At 36.3% G+C, this 22,610-nt stretch overlaps 1 protein-coding gene across 1 annotated transcript; it reads left to right on the top strand.

Moving 5' to 3' along the window:
* The first annotated feature begins 4,055 nt into the window (after positions 1-4,055).
* FAM204A (family with sequence similarity 204 member A) lies at positions 4,056-22,237 on the top strand. Its single transcript, XM_074907821.1, has 8 exons — positions 4,056-4,089; positions 4,680-5,028; positions 5,998-6,088; positions 6,659-6,692; positions 7,171-7,273; positions 9,007-9,096; positions 19,964-20,070; positions 20,430-22,237. Exons 2-8 carry the CDS (start codon positions 4,777-4,779, stop codon positions 20,479-20,481), a joined length of 729 nt encoding a protein of 242 aa, XP_074763922.1. The 5' UTR covers positions 4,056-4,089; positions 4,680-4,776; the 3' UTR covers positions 20,482-22,237.
* Positions 22,238-22,610: the final 373 nt, after the last annotated feature.

Below are 22,610 nucleotides of genomic sequence, written 5' to 3'. Positions count from 1 at the left end.
TGTCCTTGAGAATGAGAACACAAGGGGACTTGAGACTTGGATCAATTGACAGAAGACAATCTCTGGTATATAAACCAACCGTATGCACATGTGGCCAACTTGTGTTGCAGTATAACAATTCTGCAGCTCTCTGCTGCTCACTCCTGGCCTAATCCAAACCTAAATGAAGCCAGTGGAAATCCTTCCACTGCCTTCAATGGGCTCTCGATCAGGGCTCAGGAAAGGGACTGCCTGGAATAAAGTCTTATTTGAATGAGGTAGAGAGAGCTCAAATTACAAACCATCATTACTACTTACAATATATACTATAGAATATGTACTAATATACTTTAATGTATGGTCTTAGATAATGTTCTTTGGAGATTTCCATTAATTGTGTCTATGATGGTTCTTGTAATGTTTGTTTAGCAAGAATTAATTTGGTTCTTATATGGCACAGTAAGTGGAAAAGAAACCCTCTGTAATCCTTTTAACTGACTTTAAATGCTCATTTGAATATAATTATTTTAAAGGATTAATAAAAAGTATTTTTTAAGTTAGCAACAAATTAAAAGTTTAGAAAAAAACAGGTTATTGTATTGCCTTTACATCTCTATTTAAAATCACCCTAATTTTCCTTTCCAACACTGTTTCATTGTATTAAAATATAATCATGCTAGAAAAATTTCCCATTATGTTAGCAAAAATGAATACAAGGTAGATAGTATACTAACACAATGACTGTAATCTGCTAATACAGTAAGGCCTTCCTATTATGTTTAAACATGAATTTAGTTCTTGATCATTTCTACCTATTTCCAAAACTGTCTCAAAAGAATAAAACGTAGCATATTTCCCTGTTTAAGGAAAAGTTTCTCATGTCCTCATTTACTGCTAAAAACCAAGAAATAGGTAATAATGCATAATTTATGTTGTAGCAGATTCCATTTCTGCACTAGGAAAGCGTATATTTTGTGCACGGTATGTACACAGCCGTTTTCTGTAGCTTTTCTGGTATCTGACAAATGTGACCACTTCTGTTACAGTTACTCACTAGAGAGTGTTTCAAAAAGAACCCAAGCAATGCTGAGTTTTGTAGATCATAATACTTTTGCCCAGGAACTCTCAGTGCTGCTATATGAAAACAAGCAAAGGTGTGGAAAAATGCTCTGTTCAGGCTTGGTAAAGTGCACACTGCCAAATGTGGTGGTGGTATGAAGAGTCCATCCTAAATGGTACCTGGAGTTCAAATAGCACCAGAAACACAGATTAGTTACCCAAAAGAATACACGATACATTCTTCTCAAGCAAACTTGCTTAAGACTACCTCAGGACAGTACGAACTAGAAGTACCACGGTGCTGTACACTAATATTCGGTTACTCTTCAGTAAACGCCATCCCCCAGAGCTGCTGTTTTCAATTCCTGAACAGACTGTGTGCTTTGCTCTACAGAGATTCACAGCAAGAGCTTCATATTCCTGTTGCCACAAGACAATGCATCTCACAAAGTAAATTATACAACTGGGACCAAAAGTAGTTTCTGTAAATATCTAACAGCAGAAGGTAAAGGTAGAAAACAAAGATATAGAGAAAATCCCCTAGAACTTGAAAAGTTGTAAGATATCCCAAAAGATTCAAATTAAACTTGATGTTACATCTAATTGCAGTAGGCCTTCCTTCTAAAGTTCAAGCAGTTTTTAATAATAGCATCAAAAATATCTAACCTGTAATTACTGTGTTGCACCAGTTTGATGTTCCATGGGAATCTCAGAGGCATGACTCGTTTCATTCATAAGAGTTATTGTCTGGCAGGTGTCCAGAACAGGAATTCAAGTGAGAAAGGAAGTAAGATCAGTTGACCAAAAGGAAATAAATCAGATTATCTGAATATCTGCTCAACATGGAACAGAAAATTGGCATGAGAATTCAACACTTAATCAAGTTTTGGACACAATAGCAGCCCTCACAAATTTGATGTAGGGACATCAGTGTTGGTCACAAGGGTGTTCTCCCTTCTCCTTTCTTCCCTAGTTAAAAAGACTCTACACAGTTTCAACAAAAAAAACCCCAGTAAGTAGCCAACAATCTATCCTGTACCTTCAGCAATCACTGATCTTTTGAATACAAATGCTTCTGGATTGCTGAAAGGCAGGGAGGAGCTCTTTCCACCTTTTTCTTTTTTCTCATGGAAGAAACTGTGTGAAGTCAGAATTTGTTGCAGGAGAACTGGAGAATATCCTGATATCTGGCTCTTAAAATCTGGATCTTAAAATACAATGAATTTGTAATTATAAAATGAAATGCAGGTGAACATTTGAGTACTTGTCTTCACTACCAGTGTCAATTTGTGCCACAAATTGGCTTGTGGATACTAAATAAAGAGCACAACACCAGGATTCAAACTGTCACAAAATTAAACTTGCCCTCTGAAAATGTATCCCTACCTAACATATAAATTACAGGTCATAAAGATGTCATATATCCTTCAATTTTTGTGGGTGTCCTTAAATTAGCTCACATTAAGAAAATATCATGCAGTCTAATGGTCTAACATCTTGTTAGAAGAAGTGGCAATGAATATCCAATATCAATACATTTATCAATTACCACTTATCTGTATACCAAATACAATCAATTATTAAATGTAAAAAAAATAAATCTCTTAAAAATTGATTTCCCAGATGAGAGGAAAATCTAGTTAGCAAGCTGAGTGTGAAATTTACATGTAGTTCATGAAAAAGTGATTACTTACGGAATTAATTGATTTTAGAAATGAATTTGAGGATGTAAAATTATGGCATAAAAAGGAAATGAATCTGAAGATCTGGTTTATGTCCATGAGAATGGTGTTTATTTTCCTCCTTCCATACACAGCCAATCTCAGAAACTGTGATCCACCAAGAAATCCCTACTCAAAGCCATACTCCCTATTATCCATATTCATAACGCTTTGACTTTTGCCCCTTTCTCATTCCGCTCACAGCTGGTTTGTCCACAACTGAGTCATGTCCTGATTTTGTGGCAGCACTTCCTTTATCAGAAGTCTTGATACTAAGATTTCAAGTTTTCAACCTGTCAAATTGTCACTCAGAAACGCATCTTCTTACAAATTATTTCAATCACAAAACCTCCCATCTTTCAGACACATTTCAGTGCTAGTGGTCAGACTTATCCCTTCATCTTTTTCTTGCAGTTTCTCTGTGCTTCCCTTCCTATTGCTCCTTAAATGCAAGATGTTCTCGCTGAAATATATCCAGGCTGCTCCTAAATACTTGTTTCGTGTCTCACCTATGAAGGCTGAAAGGGCAAAGAGGTGTAAGAGAATCTTCCAAATAAGCAAGTCCTTTGCTGAATGCTCTGTACAGACTTACTGGTCACCTTTGAAGTACCTAGAACTGTGTTATTTGGCTCAGAATTCTTGACGAGTTTCTAAGAGCTTTTGCACGTTCTTGGAGCAGTTTCAGGGAAAACAATCCACAATGAATCAACCTTGCAAGATCTGGGACTAGTGTTTTTGAGGTTTTCTCTTTACCACATTAATCCATGACACTAGTGGGAACTTTAAAAGGATTTTTCCATCCTTGAAGAGTACGGCTGCTGACCCTAGCCATTCTGTCCCCGCATAAACAGTTAGGCATTGTATAAATTACAAGGTTTACTTTTGGAACAGACGCTGTACTTCTTTATGGCAACTAGGATTGCTGTAAAACTTGTCACCTGTCTTTCTTCCAGAGCACTGCTGTTCTGACAAAACCGCCTCACTCGCTTGGGCTGTCAGAGCCTTCTGGAGCCCTCCTGCATGCGAGGAATTGGCTCCGTTTCCCCAGAGCGACCTCGCTGAGGGGAGGGGTCTGTGCGCCCACAGGCCGCAGGGCAGAAGGGCCTGCCCGGGGAGGCAGCACCCCCTCCCCTGGGGTGATGGGCCGGGGTCCGAGCAGACGCCGCGCCCCGACCCTCGGCCCCGGCCCAGGCCGCTCCCGCCTCGCCCTGCCTAGTTGTCATGGAGACCAAGGAGGCGGGCCCAAGGCAGCAAGGCGCCCGTTTATTGGCTGCGGGGCAGAGCCCAATCGGCAGGCGGGGTGTTCCGCCGGTGCCAAGATGGCGGCCAGGTAAACACGGCCCGGGGGGGATGGCGGCGCTGGGGGTTGTGTGGGCTGCTCGGCAGAGCCGTCGGGCTTGCGGGGTGGCGGGCGCCGTCTGCGATCGCCCACCCTGGCTCGGGGAGGCGTTTCGCTCCGCCCGGAGCGGGCTGCCCTCGCTCCCCGGCCTCCGCCTTCCCCCCGCCGCCTCTGCGCTCCGCTCTCCCCGCCGGCGCCGCAGGGGCTCGCCCGTAGCGGCCTTGCCGGGCAGGCGGGAGGCGGCGAGGGGAGGCGGTTGCGGCGCCCTGGGAAGGGATGGCCGGGGGGGGTTGGCTGGAGGACGTGCTCCCCCGCTGCCCGGGGAGAGAGGCTGCAGCATCGCCCTTAAACTGAAGGCAGCTGTAAACAACTGCGAAGTGACAAAACTTTAAAGAACAAAGGAAAAAAAAAAAGAGAATAGCTTCAACCTGTGTACTGAAATCTATTTCTCTCTGAAATTGTGAGTATTAGAAGCTTTATAATATGCTTGTCTAAAACATCTAATGGTAGTTGCTTCTCTCAAGAGAAATTAAAGTATTCCTCATGATGTGTTTTGGTATTTCTGCTTCTCTCTTCTGCAGTTTAGTTATGGTTTTGTTATTCCAGAATGACTAAACTCACATAACTGCGGTGTCTTCTCAGCGGCTTGAAGTACCTTGGGCTCGTTTAAACTGGAAGATGTGGAGTGGACTGTTACCTCCGGGGCTGAATGAAAGTGATGTTGATTTAAGTTCTGATGATGGAGATGAATCGCATGGTTCCTTTTCAAAGGAAGATGCAAAAGAAGATACTGGAAGAGTTCAGCTTTCTGAATTCCGAGAGAATGGACCTGAAAGTAATGTCATCAGTGAACCCATTGTGGTACCAGGGACAGATGGAGAGAACGCATCTCAAACGTGCCCTTCTGGGATTTCTTTAACTATGTGGAATGTGAGTATTGTTACACGTCTACAAACGTCCAGAGCAGGAATGCAACTTACTCAAAGTCAAACAGCTAATTTTTAAATTAAAATAACTCACTGTTGAATGTTAAAATGCAAATGTGAAATGAAGTAAAATATGATCAAAGTACAGTCATGTAATATACCTTAGATTGTTTCAAGTAGGGTGAACAGGAATTTAGATAAGTGAGTGTAACCCTTTTTTTTCCCACTAGTGCAGTGGTGACTGAAAGCACAGCAGGGAAATGTTTGGGTAACTATACAGTTGCCTAAAGACTTGCGTTTTTGGTAGCGTGTGGGCTCTGAGCTTCTTTGTAACTGCTTTCTGACTGATAAGGATTTACTCTGAAGTATATCAGCCACTGTACTGGTGATGCCTCTGTGACGTAGAGGTGTACCCTTCTGCTTTCTGTAGGGGTTAGTTGCAGGCACTCAGACTTGTAATTGCTTATAATCTCTTTCTTGTTGCGTTTAAGGACTGAAAAAAAAAAAAGCAATCTGTTTTAGGCTTTTGAGCGAAAATTAGAATTGGCAAAAACTAGTTATTCTCCTCCATCCTCTATCTGTGCTGGTAGCCTGCTGTGCAAGGATGATGCTGTCAGTAATACCTGTATTAAAAACTACCAGCTAGACAATAACGGTACATTGCATAGCTCAGGAGTGCACAGCCAATGTTAAGTGTATTCAGTGTAGTGTCCCATGAGAAAACTGTCGGGTTTGAATAGCCCTGGGATTTAGGGAGGGCAGAAAGTCAGAGAGAGGTGATGAAAGATTAGAGCTCTTTCCAGTTTGACACCATCAAGAGCTGGATGTTCTCAATGCATAAATATTAATGTAATAGATATAACAACGTAGTGTGGATAATAAAGACGGTGTTACTCAGCATGTTATGGACATTTTTAAAAAATAATAGGAAAAAAATTAAAAAATACTGATTTGCCTTTTCTTAATCTTGTAGAAATTTCTGGAGCTTCAGAAGAAAAACCATGAAATGAGGACCCAAGCACATCAGGAAAATAAAAGCCGAAAAAGAAAGCGCCACAGAAAAGGTTTTTTTATATAATTATAGAGTTTCTTTTCTCAAAATGGAAGTAGTGTCAAATACATTGAAAATGGGAATTTCTGGTTGGTAGGGTTTTTTATTGGTTTTGGGTTGGTTTTTTTTTTTCACCAAGAATTGAATGCCTGGGTATATGTATTCTAGCTATTGTCTAGGGTTTTCTTTTTTCACTGTATTCCACTTGTGTGGAAAAGTGTTGTTTTCCACTTGCAGAATTAGGTTGTAAATTGCTACTTAAAGTTCAAGTAGTACATTTGTCCTCTTTTTGGAAAGGAGGTAGAATTTATTCAGTTAGCACTGGTTTATAATGATGAAGTGTATTTCAGTAATTCTGTAAAGCATACTTTTGTGGACTCTGCTTAGAACTTCACAGATACCGTAGGAGGTACTTCGTATGAAAAGTCTTACAGCTAAGTGGTTTAAATCCACATGATCATTGAGTAAAACTCTTAGTGTGTCAGTCTTTTAAAGGAAATGTGACCTGTTAGTTCTGTTAACTTCCTTGGGTGCTGTAGGGTATTACTCTGTAATGTTGGATTTTTTTTCTTTTTTCTTATAGAAAAACGGAAAAAGAACGATGAAGTGACTAAGAGGTATAACCAGGTCAATGTGATTATTTGATGTCTGGTTTTAATATCAGCCAAAACTTGTAAAAAAATTTGACCGCATGCGTGGCCAAAGCCTAGCTTTGAACATCGTGTGAGAAGTCTGCTGAAGTTGTTCAGTGTCTCTGTCAGGGCAGGCTGAATTTGATTCCAGTGATTGATGGAGTTTATTGCTTGTTTTTTAAAAAGAACACAAATGTATTATTTAATGTAACTTAACATGGACTTCATGTTACTCTTAATGATATTTTGCGTGGAGTTGCGTACAAACTTGCTTCCGAGATTGTGGCATTACACTTGCAGAGGGGAAGGAATAACTTAATTTCACTTCCATTAAAACATGTGAATGGGTGAAAAGAGCATGACTACCAGATGGAAAAATTTATTTTACCATTGGAAAGAATATTACAAGTTGTGGAAAGGGATCTGGTTATATTAATGACTCTGTGTTGTTTTTTTCTTTTAGTAGTCAACAGTTGGCAAATGAAGAGAAATGGAAAGAACTTACACAATACTTTGGAATCAATGATAGATTTGAATCACCTGTGGATAGCAAGGCTCCACAAAAGGTGACTGTTGATGCAAAAGCCATGTCAGCTTGTACTTGGCAGTAAAAGAACTCGGCCTTAACTGAGATAAGAATAAAACTGAGATTATTTGAAAGTGAGTAAATGGTTGAGTCACTGTGAGGAAGGATAATTTAGTACACATCTTTAATTGCTTTTTAGATATCACATGAACTGTATTTGGATTGAAAGGTTGCTGTGCTTTCTTCTGAGACAGTACCTGTGCTTGTTTCCTGTCTAACTTTGTTTTCTGTTATCATGAGAGACCAAGACTTCATATGTGTTGTTTTGACTTTTTTGGGGGTTTTTTTTAGTCATGTTTTAACTTAAAAATGTGTCAAGTAAGTCCCTTAGTGAACACTAGTGGCTGTAGGCATTAGAGGGCCAAACCTGCCATACAGTTTTGTTGGGTTTATAATACATTCTATTCATAAATATTATTGTGTAACTAGTCATATTTGGAATAACTGGTACGAGATGATGGGTAAGTTAGGAAACTCATTATATTGAGACTAGCATAGCACTGTTTGCTCTGCTTCTCTAGTAAAGACCTGTGTAAGTTCTATGATGTCAAGTGTTCAGTTAGCCTCCTTTATGATAAAGTTTGTATTTTTCATTTGCCTGAAGTAAGTTTCTGCATGCAGGTAATGAGACGCTGTTGGTTCTGTCTGAGTTCTTTTGGTGGGTATTTAGTTGTCATTAAACTGATCAGGGTAGATCTGGAATGAGGCCCGAAGTCTTAAAATGCAGATGCTGTCCATATAAGTTCAGAGATTTTATCATTAGTGGAATGTATGTCTCATTAATTTCAGAAAAGACATCTAATAATTGGCTATCTCCACAACTTCTAATTGTGTACTCCGTATTTTATTTTTTCCCAACTTCCACCTGAATAATTCAAGTTCAGTATTTGCAGATTGCTTTTTCTTTTTGTTTGCTTTTTTGCCTTTATCTTGAAAAAGTACATTATGAAACTGTCAAATGTGTTTTCATTAGCACCACTAATATTTAAAACCAGTGAGGCTGTAAATTCTTTTGTTATGAGTGAGTTTTTTTGTGAAGTCAGTACCTACTGCTATGCTACCCTTCTGTATTCTTTGAGGAGTTTCAAACTGTAACTTCCAGTAAATATTTACTTTTTATTGTTATATTATTTGTAAACTTTCTTGTTAAACAAGTTATGTTGATCATAAAGGTTATTTTCAGAGGTTAAATTCTGAACCTTTTTCATTGTTTTCTATAAGACTGCTAGAATTTTTAATTTATTAGCACAGTGGAGTGGCACCATGCCAGAACTCAGTTTTTGGATAAAGATAAGATCTTAGAACTGTAATGATACAGTGGTAATTGCCATTCTTCATGTTACCTGACACATATATTTCACATTTTGTTTAGAAAGCTCCAGGGATGGAAGAGATAAGCCAGATCTTCAGATGAAATTTTATTGTGACAGGCATAAACTAGTCCGTGTAATTTTTTTAACCTACAGTATTATCCTGCACATAAGGTGGAACTAATGCAATGATTTGTGCTCAGGCAGCCTTTCAGTGAATTCTTAATTATACTGTCCATTACAATACATAGACAAAGTGATTTGTGTTACATAAAAATTGCAGGTTTATGCAGTGTCTTAAAATAAATAATTTTGTGAAAGAAATATTTTTAGAAAGGAGATGCTCTCTTTAAAGGTATTATTTCTTTTTGTCCTAAAGATACTTGCTTTTCTTTTTCTATAGTCTGGCCTTGAACTTAGCATAGAGAAGTCTGTGGCTGAAGGTGACATTGATAAGGCTGAGGAGCTGAGTGATAGATTAGCCATTCGTGAGGTAAGTGGACTATTAACAAAAGCTCTTAGGAAACATGTAGTTTTGTATATCTGTACAAAAGGTGTAATAACTAAAATAACATTGAAGATAGTTTGGGGCATCTTTCCTGTTTCCTAAGCTGATTTCTGTCAGTGATTGAAGTATTTTGTTGCTGATCTAATAATGCTTGGACAGCTGAAGCTATGTATAAGAATTGAGAATACAGCTATGAATGATCCCAAATAACCTTGTTTTAAAGCCTTCCTGCCAACTCCACAAGTCAGATGAGTCAGTAACTACTCATCTTTGTTGAGCTTTTGATTTTCCTGCACGTCTCAAGCCAAGAGAACAAGAGTAGGATGTTCCCTTCCTGTGAGTTCCTTGTGCCTCAGATTTGTCTTTGAATTCCCTCCCCAATAAAGCTTGGGAGGCCTGAAGAAAGGTAGAGATTTAGCAAGTTTAGAACATGCCCAAATAAGGACAGGCATACTCAGACTTGTGTGTCAGTGCTTTTTTACTGTTTATTCATGTGATCGGGAGTTGATAGCTGGAAGAATTCTGAAGAACAATGGGAGTAGATGCATGTGAAAGATTGCTGTAGCCTTAAAAAGATGTTTATAAAATAAATGGATTTTTTTTTCTCCTTGTCATCATTTTTAGTATATAAATGCATATAAAAAAAAAAATCCAGGTGAGAGAAAGTCCCCCCCCTTTTTTTTTTTCAAAGATGTCTTGTTAGTTGGTGTATATGACTAATTTTATGAAGGCTATGCTGCTCTTTGCTACAAAAAGTAGACCCTTTAAATTTGTGTGTAGTGCTGAGTGAGTACTTAAACTGGTGAGGAATCTACCAGGTACCTCTGGTAACTGCAGTTTCATATAAGAAATAGTTAAATTGGTGCATGTGTGGTAGGTGGTAGCAGCTGAAGTATGTAATTGAAATCCATGAAAGCTGTTGTGCCCGCTGCTGTTTGTGCGTGGGAGAAAATGCAAAGGAAGAAAAGTAGGATAAAAAGTCTGAATAGTTATGAAGACAGATAAAAATATAACTAGATAAGTACTATTTGTGAGTGGAGAAGTTATAATTTTTAAGTGATCTGATTTATATAATTATAAATTTTCTAAAATTATTAGAAATTAATTACATATTTTTTGTTTTAATTTGTCTATCTTGCATACTCTTCTACACAGAGTTAATGGGAATTTTCTACTGTATATATGACAAAATTCAAAGGTATTAGCAAGCATTAAGACAGACAAATTCCAAATACTTCTCATTCTCATACAAATATTTCAAATGTTTACAAAGTACAGGGTTTCAAGCTGATCTTTAATGTAAAATTGCAGATTTAAATCTGTTTAATGCAATGTAATTAAATACTGTGATGGTTTTAAAAGCAGATGGCTTTTGAAATGGGATATACAGTTCCTGAGACTCTCTTAAGGTTAGGTAAAACTACCTGTTCCTCAAGTGCCTGTTCTTACACAATCATTAAACTCCTACATTTAGTCACTCGGGGCAGTTTCTAAGGACTAGACCCTTACCTGCCTTTTCACCAGTGATCACAAAACTTCAGTCGGCAAAGGTAACAGCTACTGACAGTGATAGGAGTGTGTCCTAATGTCCCCTTGAAGTCTGACCAGCTTCTCACTGTGACGCTGTTCTATTCCCTTTCATGTGTACAACGTGAAAAACACTTGCTGTTCTCCTTCACAAATGTCATTATCCCATCTACTCTAAAGTGGTTAGAATATCATAATCAATAAAACATACTGAGGTTCTAGTGCAAATTGTTTGACTATAAAAACAAATTAATGTGGGAAGTTTTAAGGTTTTGTAATATTTATGATAAACTGTTATCTGATTTCAGTAGCCATGGGATTGTACAACATCTAGCATATCCCAGGTGCTACAGCAATGTATTATTATTTGTGGAACATTAGCTCCAAATTGTTGACTTTCAAATATTAGCATGTTGTAATTCTGAAAACAAAATGCTTGAAACATTATTAGTATTCACAGCTTTGACTTGGTTTTGGTTAAGTGGGTTTATCTGAATAAATAGTATGTTGAAAGAAGAAAAACTCAAATGACTCTGGCTTGATCTCATGAGTTCTGTCGAGGCAGAATCCATGTGAATTCACTGGGGTTCTCTACTGTTGTTAAAGATGTGCTGCATAACCCTCTGCGAGATTCGTTTTTATTTGATTTTAAGAAGCTGGGGTGTTTTTAGTGGATTTTTTAAAATACTTAAGGAAATCATTCTGATGGTGACTAATTCTGATTTAGTGAAGAACTTTATAAAAGGATTTGATTATGGAAGAGGTTGATTAAAAAATCAGTTTTGTGTACAAGTACAATTAATAAAATACTGGTTTTATATTGTATAGTATTGATTCCATTGCTACTTTCCTTCTCTTTGCAATATAAAGAAATGTCCCTTTTAAAGCTGATTTAACATAATACTTTAAAAATTAACTCCCTTCTAAGATGTGGCTATCTGTATCCCTCTAACTTCCAAATGCAACACAACACTGTGAGGGAGTCAGGCATGGAACTATATACTATGACTGTACTGAAGTACGCCACTTCTGAAGTCTAGAGAAATAAGTGGATGAATTATTGTTCTTTTATCTCAACTTCATCTTTTTATGTATAGTTTTCATTTTTCTTGAGCAGTGTTGCAGGGTTGGGGGCAGGGAGTATATGAGAAACAGCTGCCTTCTGTTTGGGGTACAGCTCTCCTTGCAGCCATGTGAAAAATGTTCAGTGGGTAGGTGTTCTTTTTGAAATCAGGTGTATGGGGGTTTAATCGGCACCATTTTCTTTTGCAAGAAGCAGTGACTGGAACCTGCTGATAAAGCTTTTGCTTTGAGGCACAGATCCCAGAGTTCTTAAAGCTGTTTCCTGCCTTAATAAGTGAAACTAATTTTTGATGTATAACATTTATAAGCCTGTGAAACTGATAGGGCAGCTTCAGTATTTAGAAAAATGAAGCCAAAAATAAACAGATGATGAGAATAGGCAGTAAAAACATGTCCTAAAAAGCAAAGGAATGCCAAAATAATGCTGTCAATATGCTATCATTATGACACAGTGAGAAAAGGCTTTTTAAAATCAGATTCCTTTAAAATCGGTGATGATTTAGGCAATATGCATAATCTAGCAGCTATGAGTGGATCACTTCAATTTACATCCTAACAACCTAAATGCTACTGCTTTAAGGCTTTGAGTCTTCTCGTTTCCATGTGGTACTTGTTGCAGGTTCTTTATGGAAAATGCTGCTGTACTGCCCTAAAATGAGGCTTGGAGCAGTATATTATTTGTTGCTTTCTCCTGTTTTGAATATGCACAAATGCTGATTTTTGAAACAAAAACTTGTTAATAGCATTTAAGATTCTAGACTGAGAGTTGGAACTGGGGATACCTTATGCACAAGGCTCTGTACTTAAGTAGTGGCTGCATGTGTGGATTCTTATGTAGCTTTTGAGACTAGTAAAAACGTGTTACCCCTTTTTTATTGGCAGTTGCATTTCTGTTAATAAAGAGTTGTATTTGTGATGATGATACTCAGTCTAATCTGTTGGCAAACCTCACTACAAAGTATTACCACCTGCCTCCTGCTGTCATCCTAGTTTGTGGGCTAGAAAAGTGATTTGCAGTTAGTTTGGGAGTTGTCAGGGTAGCGGGTCTCCAACTGTGGCATCCTTGCCCGTCCCCACAGTATGTTCTCTTGTGGGGTGTTCTACTTCACTGAGTTCCAGAGAGCCTGAAATTCTTGATTGCATTGTTTTATATATGACTGAAATTCTTCCTGAAATAATATGGGCATGTCTGCATGATGTATAGCATAATTTAGGCCATCAGTAAGTACTTCTTTAGCTAGACTACCTCTAGAACCTCATCTAGTTTGAGCAGCTCAGTGCAGTTACAGTATGTCGGATCAGCACTCCAAAGTTTGTGTTGAGCATCAACACAGTGCAGGTGGGTCATACTGCTTAATCTTAAATCACTGTATTTTTAAATACACTGACTGAATTATTTCTTTGGTACTTAAAACATAGTACTACTTAGTGTTAAATAACTAGCAATTCACTTCGGTGTGCAGGGTATAATATACACAATTAAGGTTTAGTATTGTAATCCAGTTGCTGTCTTTTGTTATAATATTCCAGGCTTTCAGCATTGGCAGAGAGTCCTTCATGTTTTAAAGTTCTGCTTTTCGACTGCAGAATGGCATACCTAAAACTATTGTTGAACACTGTATTTAATGATCATTTGTTTAACTTGAGAGATGCCAATAGAAGTGTTAGTATTAATGTGGGAGTTTCACCAAAAATTCTGAACCTCTTAGAATGAAAGTTGAAGAGAATGAGGTTTATGTGGACGTTTAGCTGGGCTGAGATAAAATGGTTTTCTTGATGATGCTCTGGGATAGGGTAGTTGAGATTTAATGGTAGCAGGTACTTGAAAATGTAGCTGGGAACAGAGGCTTGAAATGATGTCAACTTTTCTAATGCTTTTCAGAAACCTTTTTGGCATAATATACTTGTTCCTACTGTGTTTGGGAATCTGCCTTGTTTTTTTGAAGAATAAATATTGATACATTGGAGCACTCTGACTGCATATTTGGAGGTGTTTATCCTTTTGAGTAAGGATGGTATGTGGAGGTATCTGGTAATTTCACTTTACATCAGTTTCAATTTGGAGTGATACTTGTAAAAGTTCCTTTCCTAATTTAATGAAATAATTTTAAGATTCCCTCCCTACCCCTAATATATAAACCTGAAAATGTTTTCCAAGCATTTTTTCACTTGGAGAAAGAATTTTTTGAACTGCTTTTGTACTCAAGTCATCATGCAGTGTCTCAATAAGCAGAATGAAGATTTCTTATGGCTCTAATATTCTGAGAGCTAATCTGGCTAAACCTCAAACTTTGCATTTGCTTGTAGTTTTTGTGAAAACTGCCTGGTAGGTAGGTGCCACATTGTCTAAGAGCGCATTAGCCTGAGGACTGTAACATGATAAAATAATCTTGACCATATTAGACTTACCTGTCAAAAGGAACTTTTAAAATAGTTTGTAATTTAGTGTGCTAAATTACTGGAGTAGTTGTCAGTCTCTAAATAGCAGTGTCTTTTTGACAGCACTGTTCTAAGTGCTTAGCTTAGTGGTTTCTGGCATTTTGGTGAAAGATTTTTTAGAATCTGCAATTTATAGGGAGACTGTGTTATTGTAATCAAGCCTAAATGAAAGATCTGCATCATAATTGGCAAAATTAATTGGCTGTTCACTGGGGTATCATTCTCATATTACAGCAAGATCACTCCTGCTGTTGTCTTCAAAATTTGTTGATCAGTTTTGACCATTTTCTTATGATCACATTAGTATCTGTTGTCTGTAAATAACTACTAGTCATATAATTTAGAATGGGAAGTACAGGAGCATGTTGTATGTCATAACTGTTGAGAACCATTCTGGAAGCTGTTTTCCATTTGAAAATCTGGGTACGATATGATTGATCATGAGGTCATGCACACATTACAGTTTCAGATGCTTGGTGCTCTTCTATTGATAAAAATTTCTAAATTCTTGGCAATGTCCACAATTTATCATAGTGCTTTTAGGTACCTGAGGACATCGATGCATTTTTATAAAAAATGTAATCAAGCACCTATTAACTTGGAAGTCTTGCCCGTTGAAGGACCCAGGGAATAAAAAAATAAGAGTTTCTTTTTTATCTCTGAAGGATTTTCTTTCTAACACTAACTTAGCAGAGGTGCTTCCAAATATCTCTCTTCACTGAGGTTGTTTTCTTTTAACCTTTGGAACATGGCAGGGTTATCACCTAGAATTACATTCTTACGCTCCCTTAATTATGTATATCTTTTCCTTAACAAACCTTAAAAAAAGATTTCAGATGTTACAAGTCTAATTAAAGAGACAGACAAAGCACAGTTTATACTGTAGATTTTTTCTACAGTTCAATTAATCAGCATGTTTTCTCTTTTAATTAAAACCATTTTAGTAAATTAAAGCCCACAGCAAAACACATATATAATTTGTTTGTAATTAGCTCTTAATTGGTGGTAGTTGAAGCTTAGCACCCTTGGTTTCTTTCTTCATGATTGCCATTTTATTAGCAGCCAGTCATTAATTAATCTTTTTTTCTAATTAGCTTATAAAACTGTTGATGGCACATTATTGTAAATGTGATTTTAAGTTCAAAGCTTGTTAATAAGCTTTCTTACTTAGAAGAACAGAGATAAAGAAATTGCTGAAAACAGTACTACAGTTCTTTTTTTTAAAACTGCCTTTCTTATAAGGGGGCTGTGTAAAGCATCTAACAGCTTATAGTTAATTTTTTAATGCTGTGTTTTCTCATGAATGGAAGAAGTTACTTGCATTTAAATGTTTAAATCTAGCAAAGAGCTTAATATTAGAACAGTTTTCTGTCCTTGCTCCATTACTGTGTCATCCAAATATAATTTGATGTTGTAATACACAGCATAAAAATACAACAAAGGTGTTACAAAGTATTTTGCAGTGGAAGTTGAGCACATCATTGAAAGGGGACGATTTTCACTGCAAAATCTACTCGGTATTCTTGTTTGCTTTATACATTTTATATACGTCAGCAATGGATAACATTCCATAACATAAAAGGAGAAAATCATTGCTAAAGGCAAGCCTGAAATAACTAGATTCATATTTGATGAGAAACTGTAATACTGTATTAAAAGGCTGTTTGGCTTCTCTGGTATGATCGTAGGATATTTCAGGACCTGTTTGAATATAGATGTTTTGTTAGAGCTTCTGTACACTTAGCATTTTGTATATTATACCTAAATATTTCTGGAGCAATTCTTGAATCTGTCTCATTACTTGTATCATTCAGCACTTACATTGCACAGTCCTATCTTAATGAAACGTCTTTGCTGTATGATATTTCATGTTAAATGTTTTGATTTTCAAGGAAGTTTTCTGGAAGTTACAGTAGATTCTCTTGCACCTTAATAAAAATGTTTACTCTTCTGCCTGAACTTTACTTACTATTTCAACTTCAGCCATTTCTTTGCTTGTTTTAAAAGTGTTTTATGATGCTGTGCAAGAAACACTAGAAAGGGATAGCTGACAAGGAAAAAATTAAAAATTGGATAAAAAGTAAATGAATAATGTCATATTACTAAAAAGATGAGAGGCTAATTTGTGCCGACTTTTTGCTAATTTTGTTCAAGCCTCAAAATGAGGAGCTGTCACCCGTTCTGTGTAGCACTGATGACAGTGCCAATGATCCATGAAATAAGCTGCCGCTGGCTTTGTTCTGATAAGAATGAACAAATCTGCACAATGTACGGCTCCCAGAATCTCATTTTCATACTTGCATGCAGGCTAAAAGAAATAAGCTGTTTGCAGGCTTGATTAATCAGACATTTGAGGGTTTTTTGTCTCTTTGATCTCTTTCGTCTCCTAGGTAACTTGCTTGACATTAATGTTGAGCTTGAGTAAAGACAATCAGGAATTGTAGACCAAACTGATATAAAAATTAAAGACCTTAACACTTTAAGTACTCCAGTAATGGTTCCGCTTTACTTCAGAAAACATCTGTTTTCATTTAATTAAAGAACAAAAGAGAATGGCATAAATATTTTTCATAGAGACCTGTTATTCCATAAAAAGTTAAAGTATGATAATTGGTATTTTTAAATAAATGCCTTGAAACTGTTCAAAAAGAAGCAAAGCTTCAGAAATTTGTTACAAGGTAACAATTTCAGATGAGTAGAAAATTTATGAAAAATAACGGATAAGGAATTTTCATTTATGCTGCATTAAATATCTACAGTAAGACACTTGGCATGATTATTGGTCAACTTCAAAATGGAAAGGTCTTTGCCCTGTAGAGACGAAGTTGTTTTTAAGTTTGTCTTAGAAATATATATATTATGTTACAAGGATGAGCCATTATATCAGCTTTACTACCCAATATGATTTACACACTTTAAACCTGTAAAATTGAAAGGAATTTAAAAAAAAAAAAAATGTCGCAGTGCGTTTGCTTGAGGTTATGCAGACGCTTTTACAAATCTTCCAAGTGGCTGTAAAGATGAATGCCTCAAGGGTCTAGCCAGGGCCCTGCTTTTCCAACCAGCTAAAGCCCTTATCTTAAATCCAAGCAAAGTACCATTAATCTTTTTGAAAGACCTTTTATGGCTTTTAATATATCCCAAATTAGAACATTTTACACCCTTGGTTCCTGAAATATGGTGATAAAAAGCCTTTAGAGCTTAATTTTCCTTACTGCGTGCTCTGACCAATTTGCAGTTCTTTGTGATAATGTTTAGACACCTTAATTAAAATGCAGCAAAATATTGGATGTTCTATATGGAAAATGCTGATACTTTGACTACACAATAAATTGTTGTATATATTTTTATTCATGCTTTCTTACTTCTTTTAAGATTGTATTTTATTGAGTTATCTGATGACCTGAAATGGTTTTTTAATGTAAAACCCATTGACCAAGCTTTTAAGGATTTCTTTGGGGGTGGGGGGTGTGTGTGGATGTATGTCTGGGTGTGGGTGGGAGCAGATGTTTAATCCGACTAAAATGTTTATGTCTGTTTATGTGTGACACATTTGTTTTCATGTCTTGAAAATTTGACTCCGTAGCCTAGAAACGATAACATTAATGCTGCAAAATGTTTCTCCTTTTACTTTCACATACCCTACAGAGGATATTATTATCCCATTTTTTTCTGTACTTTTCAAAGATAGAAGAACTCATTCTGTCTTTCAAAAAATACAGATCAAAAGATTTTTCTACAGTGCTTGTGTAGACCTCACTTGTGTATATTTGTGTGTAAGTGTTCAATCAGCCATTAGAATATATTTTAAGGATATGCTGTTATTCATCACATAGTAAGAGTTAATTTTCAAGTATGTTAGGAGGCAAAATACAGCTCAAAAATAAAGGCACGGTTCTGCTGAGTGACTGGCTTCAGCCATCAGATTGCTCTGTTTTTAAGCTAATAATTAGTCCTATTTCAATTAACAAGTAAACATTTTCTGAATGTTTTAGGTGATCTTAAGGTTTCTTATACTGCAAGTTTATTAAAGTTAATAGCTGCCCTTAAATATTAAGTGACAATGCAAATAAGAGAATGTTATGTACTAGTCTTTGACTTGAGATTTGGCAGTTAAGATGTTGGCATTGAATTACTGATTATATATAACGTTACATCATGAAAAATGATGTAGTTAATGTAAAAGTTTTGAAATGTCTGGTCACATTAATTATTTTGTGCATCAAGATGATTCCATAGTTACGTATTTAAGGCCTTATGAATAACACGTGCAAATAGTAGATGAAAAACTTGTTTCACGTTGCTTTGAACATTTTCCTTTTAAAATATTATGCTTACCTCTTACCTGATTGTGTTGCCGGTCTTTAGAGTCTCAAAGGACAAACTGATGTTGTGCTTACTGCCTACATGCATGTAGACTCTCAAAGCCTTCTGCAGGAAGGCTATTGTCTCGATTCTTGAACCCTGAAAGGACCGTAAGGTGGTATAGCTTGTAGTGATGCTCTCTTGTTTTGCTTTGTTAATAAAATGATCAGGGTTTCAACCTACCTACAGGGTAGGTGTTTGGTGGGAGAGCTGTAGAAGTTGTCAGTGCATCTGTACCTGAAGCTGCATTCTTGAGTTTTATCTTACCTGGATAAAAGATCTCCTGGAGTAAATAAGAATTGCCTGTATAGATGCTGCAGATTGTTGCCGTTAATAATGGAACTTTAAGCAAAATGTTCAGGAATGTTCTTTCACTTGGATCTTCTATGCTTCTCTTGTTGATGACATTTTGGGAAATTTAGAATATCCAATCAGAAACAGGTTAGCTAACTTCAGTAGGTTTTGTAGTGTATAGGAAGAAAACCTATTTGTCCATGTCGCAATTTGTAGTAGTTTTGGCTGAATGCATTGCTTGTTTGTCTTGGAGAAAAGCAGTAACTTTTGAGACCAAATTTTCCATAATTCCTAATTTAGGTGCAGATAATGTCAAGTCATGACAGTAATCACAAAGTGTAACTACAGTAAACAAGTTACAAATGATGATTAAGCAAAACAATATGTTCATAGTTTACATACCTTCTTCCATCTTTTGTGCTTTATTATTTCTTCCCTCATTGATGTTCACTAAAGGGAACTTAATTATCACAGTGTAAGTTTATGAAAGTAATGTTTTCACCTGCATTATGCAAGTAAAGTATTCACCTCCAACCTATTATGACCTTATTTGAAATGCATGCATATTATCACACTAATAGTCTGAAAGCTAGTAATGTGAAGACTGTCGGATGAACTGTAAGGACACTGCCTCGTTTACTTTCTGGACAGACTGATTAAAACATGTCTACTGGTACTGCTGGAAGATGTGTGGTTGTAACAGTCATTCCTGTATAAAACTCTTTTTGGGCAGCTTTCGTATTGGTAAGACCTGATACTATTCTGTTAGCACAGCTGAGGTCACAGAGTGGTCTTACTAATGAAGACTGCATGTGTGTATGTCTACATGCAGTCTTCATTAGTATGTCTATATATTTAAAAAACAGACAAACAAAAGGATCTAGTGGGCTATTGCCCTTTGGTTTTATTCTTGAAAACGAATGATTTGGTGAAAAGTATTGCTCGCCCCAGGATCCCACTCCTTTGTATTTCTCTCAAGAGACACACTTGTGCTCGTCTGATCTAATAGTACAGCATCAGCCTAATATTTTAATATCTAATGACTTTTGAGAAACAATATCAGACCAACTAATTTGTGAGGCTTAAATTTCATATGAGCCATTTGCATCTATTCAGTTTTCATTTGTTCCTTTTCATGTCTTAGCTTGGTGTGAAAATTGCCAAAGCTGCTGCTTGCCGCAACTTTGTAAAAGCCAAGCAAGAAGCAGAGGCTGCCCAAGAAGCTCGAAAGAAAAAGAAGCTTGCTTGGGGGTAAGCCATTTGAGTATGGAATTAAATATTTGTGGTTTCATTGGAACTAAGTGTATATGCAATAGAATGTCAGTTAAATGTTTTCTTAGTTGAAATGGGCTTGTGCTAATCTTATTTGTTTAGTTTAACCTTGTTGGGTTTTGGGTTTTTTTTGTGGGTTTTTTTAGCAGTGTATCAGACATAAGTACAGGGGCTTTTCCACAATTAATGTATTGGTTATATGGCTGCAGTTTCCTTCATGTCTTTATTACAGTATTAAAAATAAGTTTTTATTTTTGTTGTTGTTAAGAATAGTGTGGTTGAATACCTGAAATACATATGCTTTTGATTCCTACTGTGGCTTTTGTGCTCTATTTCAGATTTGAAGCCAAGAAAAGATGGGAAACAAAAAGCAATATGGGATACATGTGACCCATCCTGTTTTCCTCAGGACTCATATACTGGTTTTTACCTGAAGAATCTTTGTGGATGACTTCTTAAATCTAAACAGAAAAAAAACCCGAAACAAAACCCAACATATGAAATTTCTTGTGTTTCTCTTAATACTGTTAGACTGCAGTATCTTGTTTTGGAGCTATCTTATGTTATAAACAATACTACCTAAACATCAGTACTATGTTAAATATAGTATTTGTCTCCAAAATATAAAAATTTAAGATAATACATTGCAGAATGCATTTGAGGTCTGTCAGAGAACTCTCTAAAGTTGGAATAAAATGCTTGGTCCAGATGTGTGCTGCTCTGCAGTTATGTGTGGGTGTAAGGAGAGGGATATGTGTTCCTGCTGAGGTTATACAGACAATGCAGCAAGTACTGTTTTTCTGATTGCTTGAATGTTTGAGGGGGCACTCAATAAACAAAAGCAAAAACATCCTACCTGTTTAAAACCATCATTATTCATGCATTTATGGGCTTAGTAATTATAGACATTGTAGTAAATACCGAAATTGGCTGAAAAAGTCCATCCTCCTCCTGGGAGGATCAGGTATATATTCATCATATCTTGGTGCCATGATCTTCAGAATACTTAAGTCCCATTTTTCTTTCCTTCCCAGGAACTCACGTTTTAAAAGTCACAGTTTCTTTGAGCAGATAAAGTATAAAAATAGCTATCCTGAAAAATATCCAAAATGTGTCGTGCAGTTAGCTGCACCCAAGAAACAAATGCAGATTTTACTCCAAGTCAAATATTTTACAGATCAGTTAGGATTTGAATGTTTGTTACGAGATTATAAGAAGAATTGACGATGTTTCTTCAAAATTGTTCAGTGAAAAGGACACTGGTAACTTTTCTCCCTGAAGCTCTTGCATGTATGTTTATTCACCACAATGCCTGAATTTAATTGGTAATGTAAATGTCAGTTATTGTTAACCAAGATTAATATGTTTCAGGCCAAAGGTATGGTATTAGTGTAATGGTGATTTACTATGTAAGTACTTGAGGCTAAAACAACTTGCCAACAAATAGCAATTTGAAGTTTTACGGCACCAATTTGAAGAGTTTAGGTTTGCAGTCCAACATGGAATAGTGCATTTTTGTTCATTAGCCCTCAGGATGTTTGATTCTTTTTCTCTTTTAGCAGAACATCGTATTTCTTTCACAAAGTTGAGAGTTTGCAATATGGTAATCTGCAGTTAGCTGTAATTAGTTATGATGATAGAGTTGAATACAATTGCCAGGATTGTAAATCAGAAGCTAAACAGGTTTCTGCAGTATAACATCATAAATCTCACACTATGGTTTATGAACTACATTAGCTTTAGAAACTTTGGTGTGGAAGGAAGCAAGTGATATCTCTTAGTAAAGTAATTATAAAAGTAAATTGCATGTTTGCTTGCATAAACAAACAGATTAAACTGTGAACCTTCATCAAGATTTTCTCGGTTCCTAATGTTCCTGTCCAAAACTTGAGGGCACTCTGTCCATAATTTCTGTTGTTTTTTTTAAGCAGCTGGCAGGTGAGTGTTAGATACAGTTGACCTTTCTGCTTGTTATATACTGAAAAGCAAAATGATACTGATAATTTTGTGCTGAAAACATCAGCAGTATTCCATTAAACATTTAAAAGTAGAGTATATTAAACAGATGTTGTATGTTTTTTTGTAATAGTTGCTCTTAGCAGTAACAGTATTTATTATTCTAATAAAGATCTTGATCTAATTGTAAGGATTCGTACTGTTTGATATGAAAATGTGCTTTAAAAGAAATCCAAACTGTCAAAAAACAGCTATTGTCTGAGAACTTGCAACCTTGTATTTGTCACAGCAGTGCATACCCAGCCACCTGTAATATTTTTCACTTAAAATAACCAATTAGTTTTATGTTAGGCCGTTAATAATGTAACTATTTAGGAAGTATGTAGAATGTTCGCATTGGATTACTTGTGTGATGAATTTTTAAATTATTATATTTCAAGTATTTCAGTCTAAAGTATTTGCTTAGAATATTAGTTAATTCCCAGAATTATACCATATTTGAAAAAGCCTGATTAACAGGGGAAATAAACTAGCATAATACAGATTTATAGAGAAATATCATC

Source organism: Athene noctua, chromosome 5, assembly GCF_965140245.1.
Source record: "Athene noctua chromosome 5, bAthNoc1.hap1.1, whole genome shotgun sequence".
Taxonomy (NCBI): Eukaryota; Metazoa; Chordata; class Aves; order Strigiformes; family Strigidae; genus Athene; species Athene noctua.
Note: the sequence above shows the minus strand (reverse complement) of the source record. Positions and strands in the feature narration are given on the sequence as shown.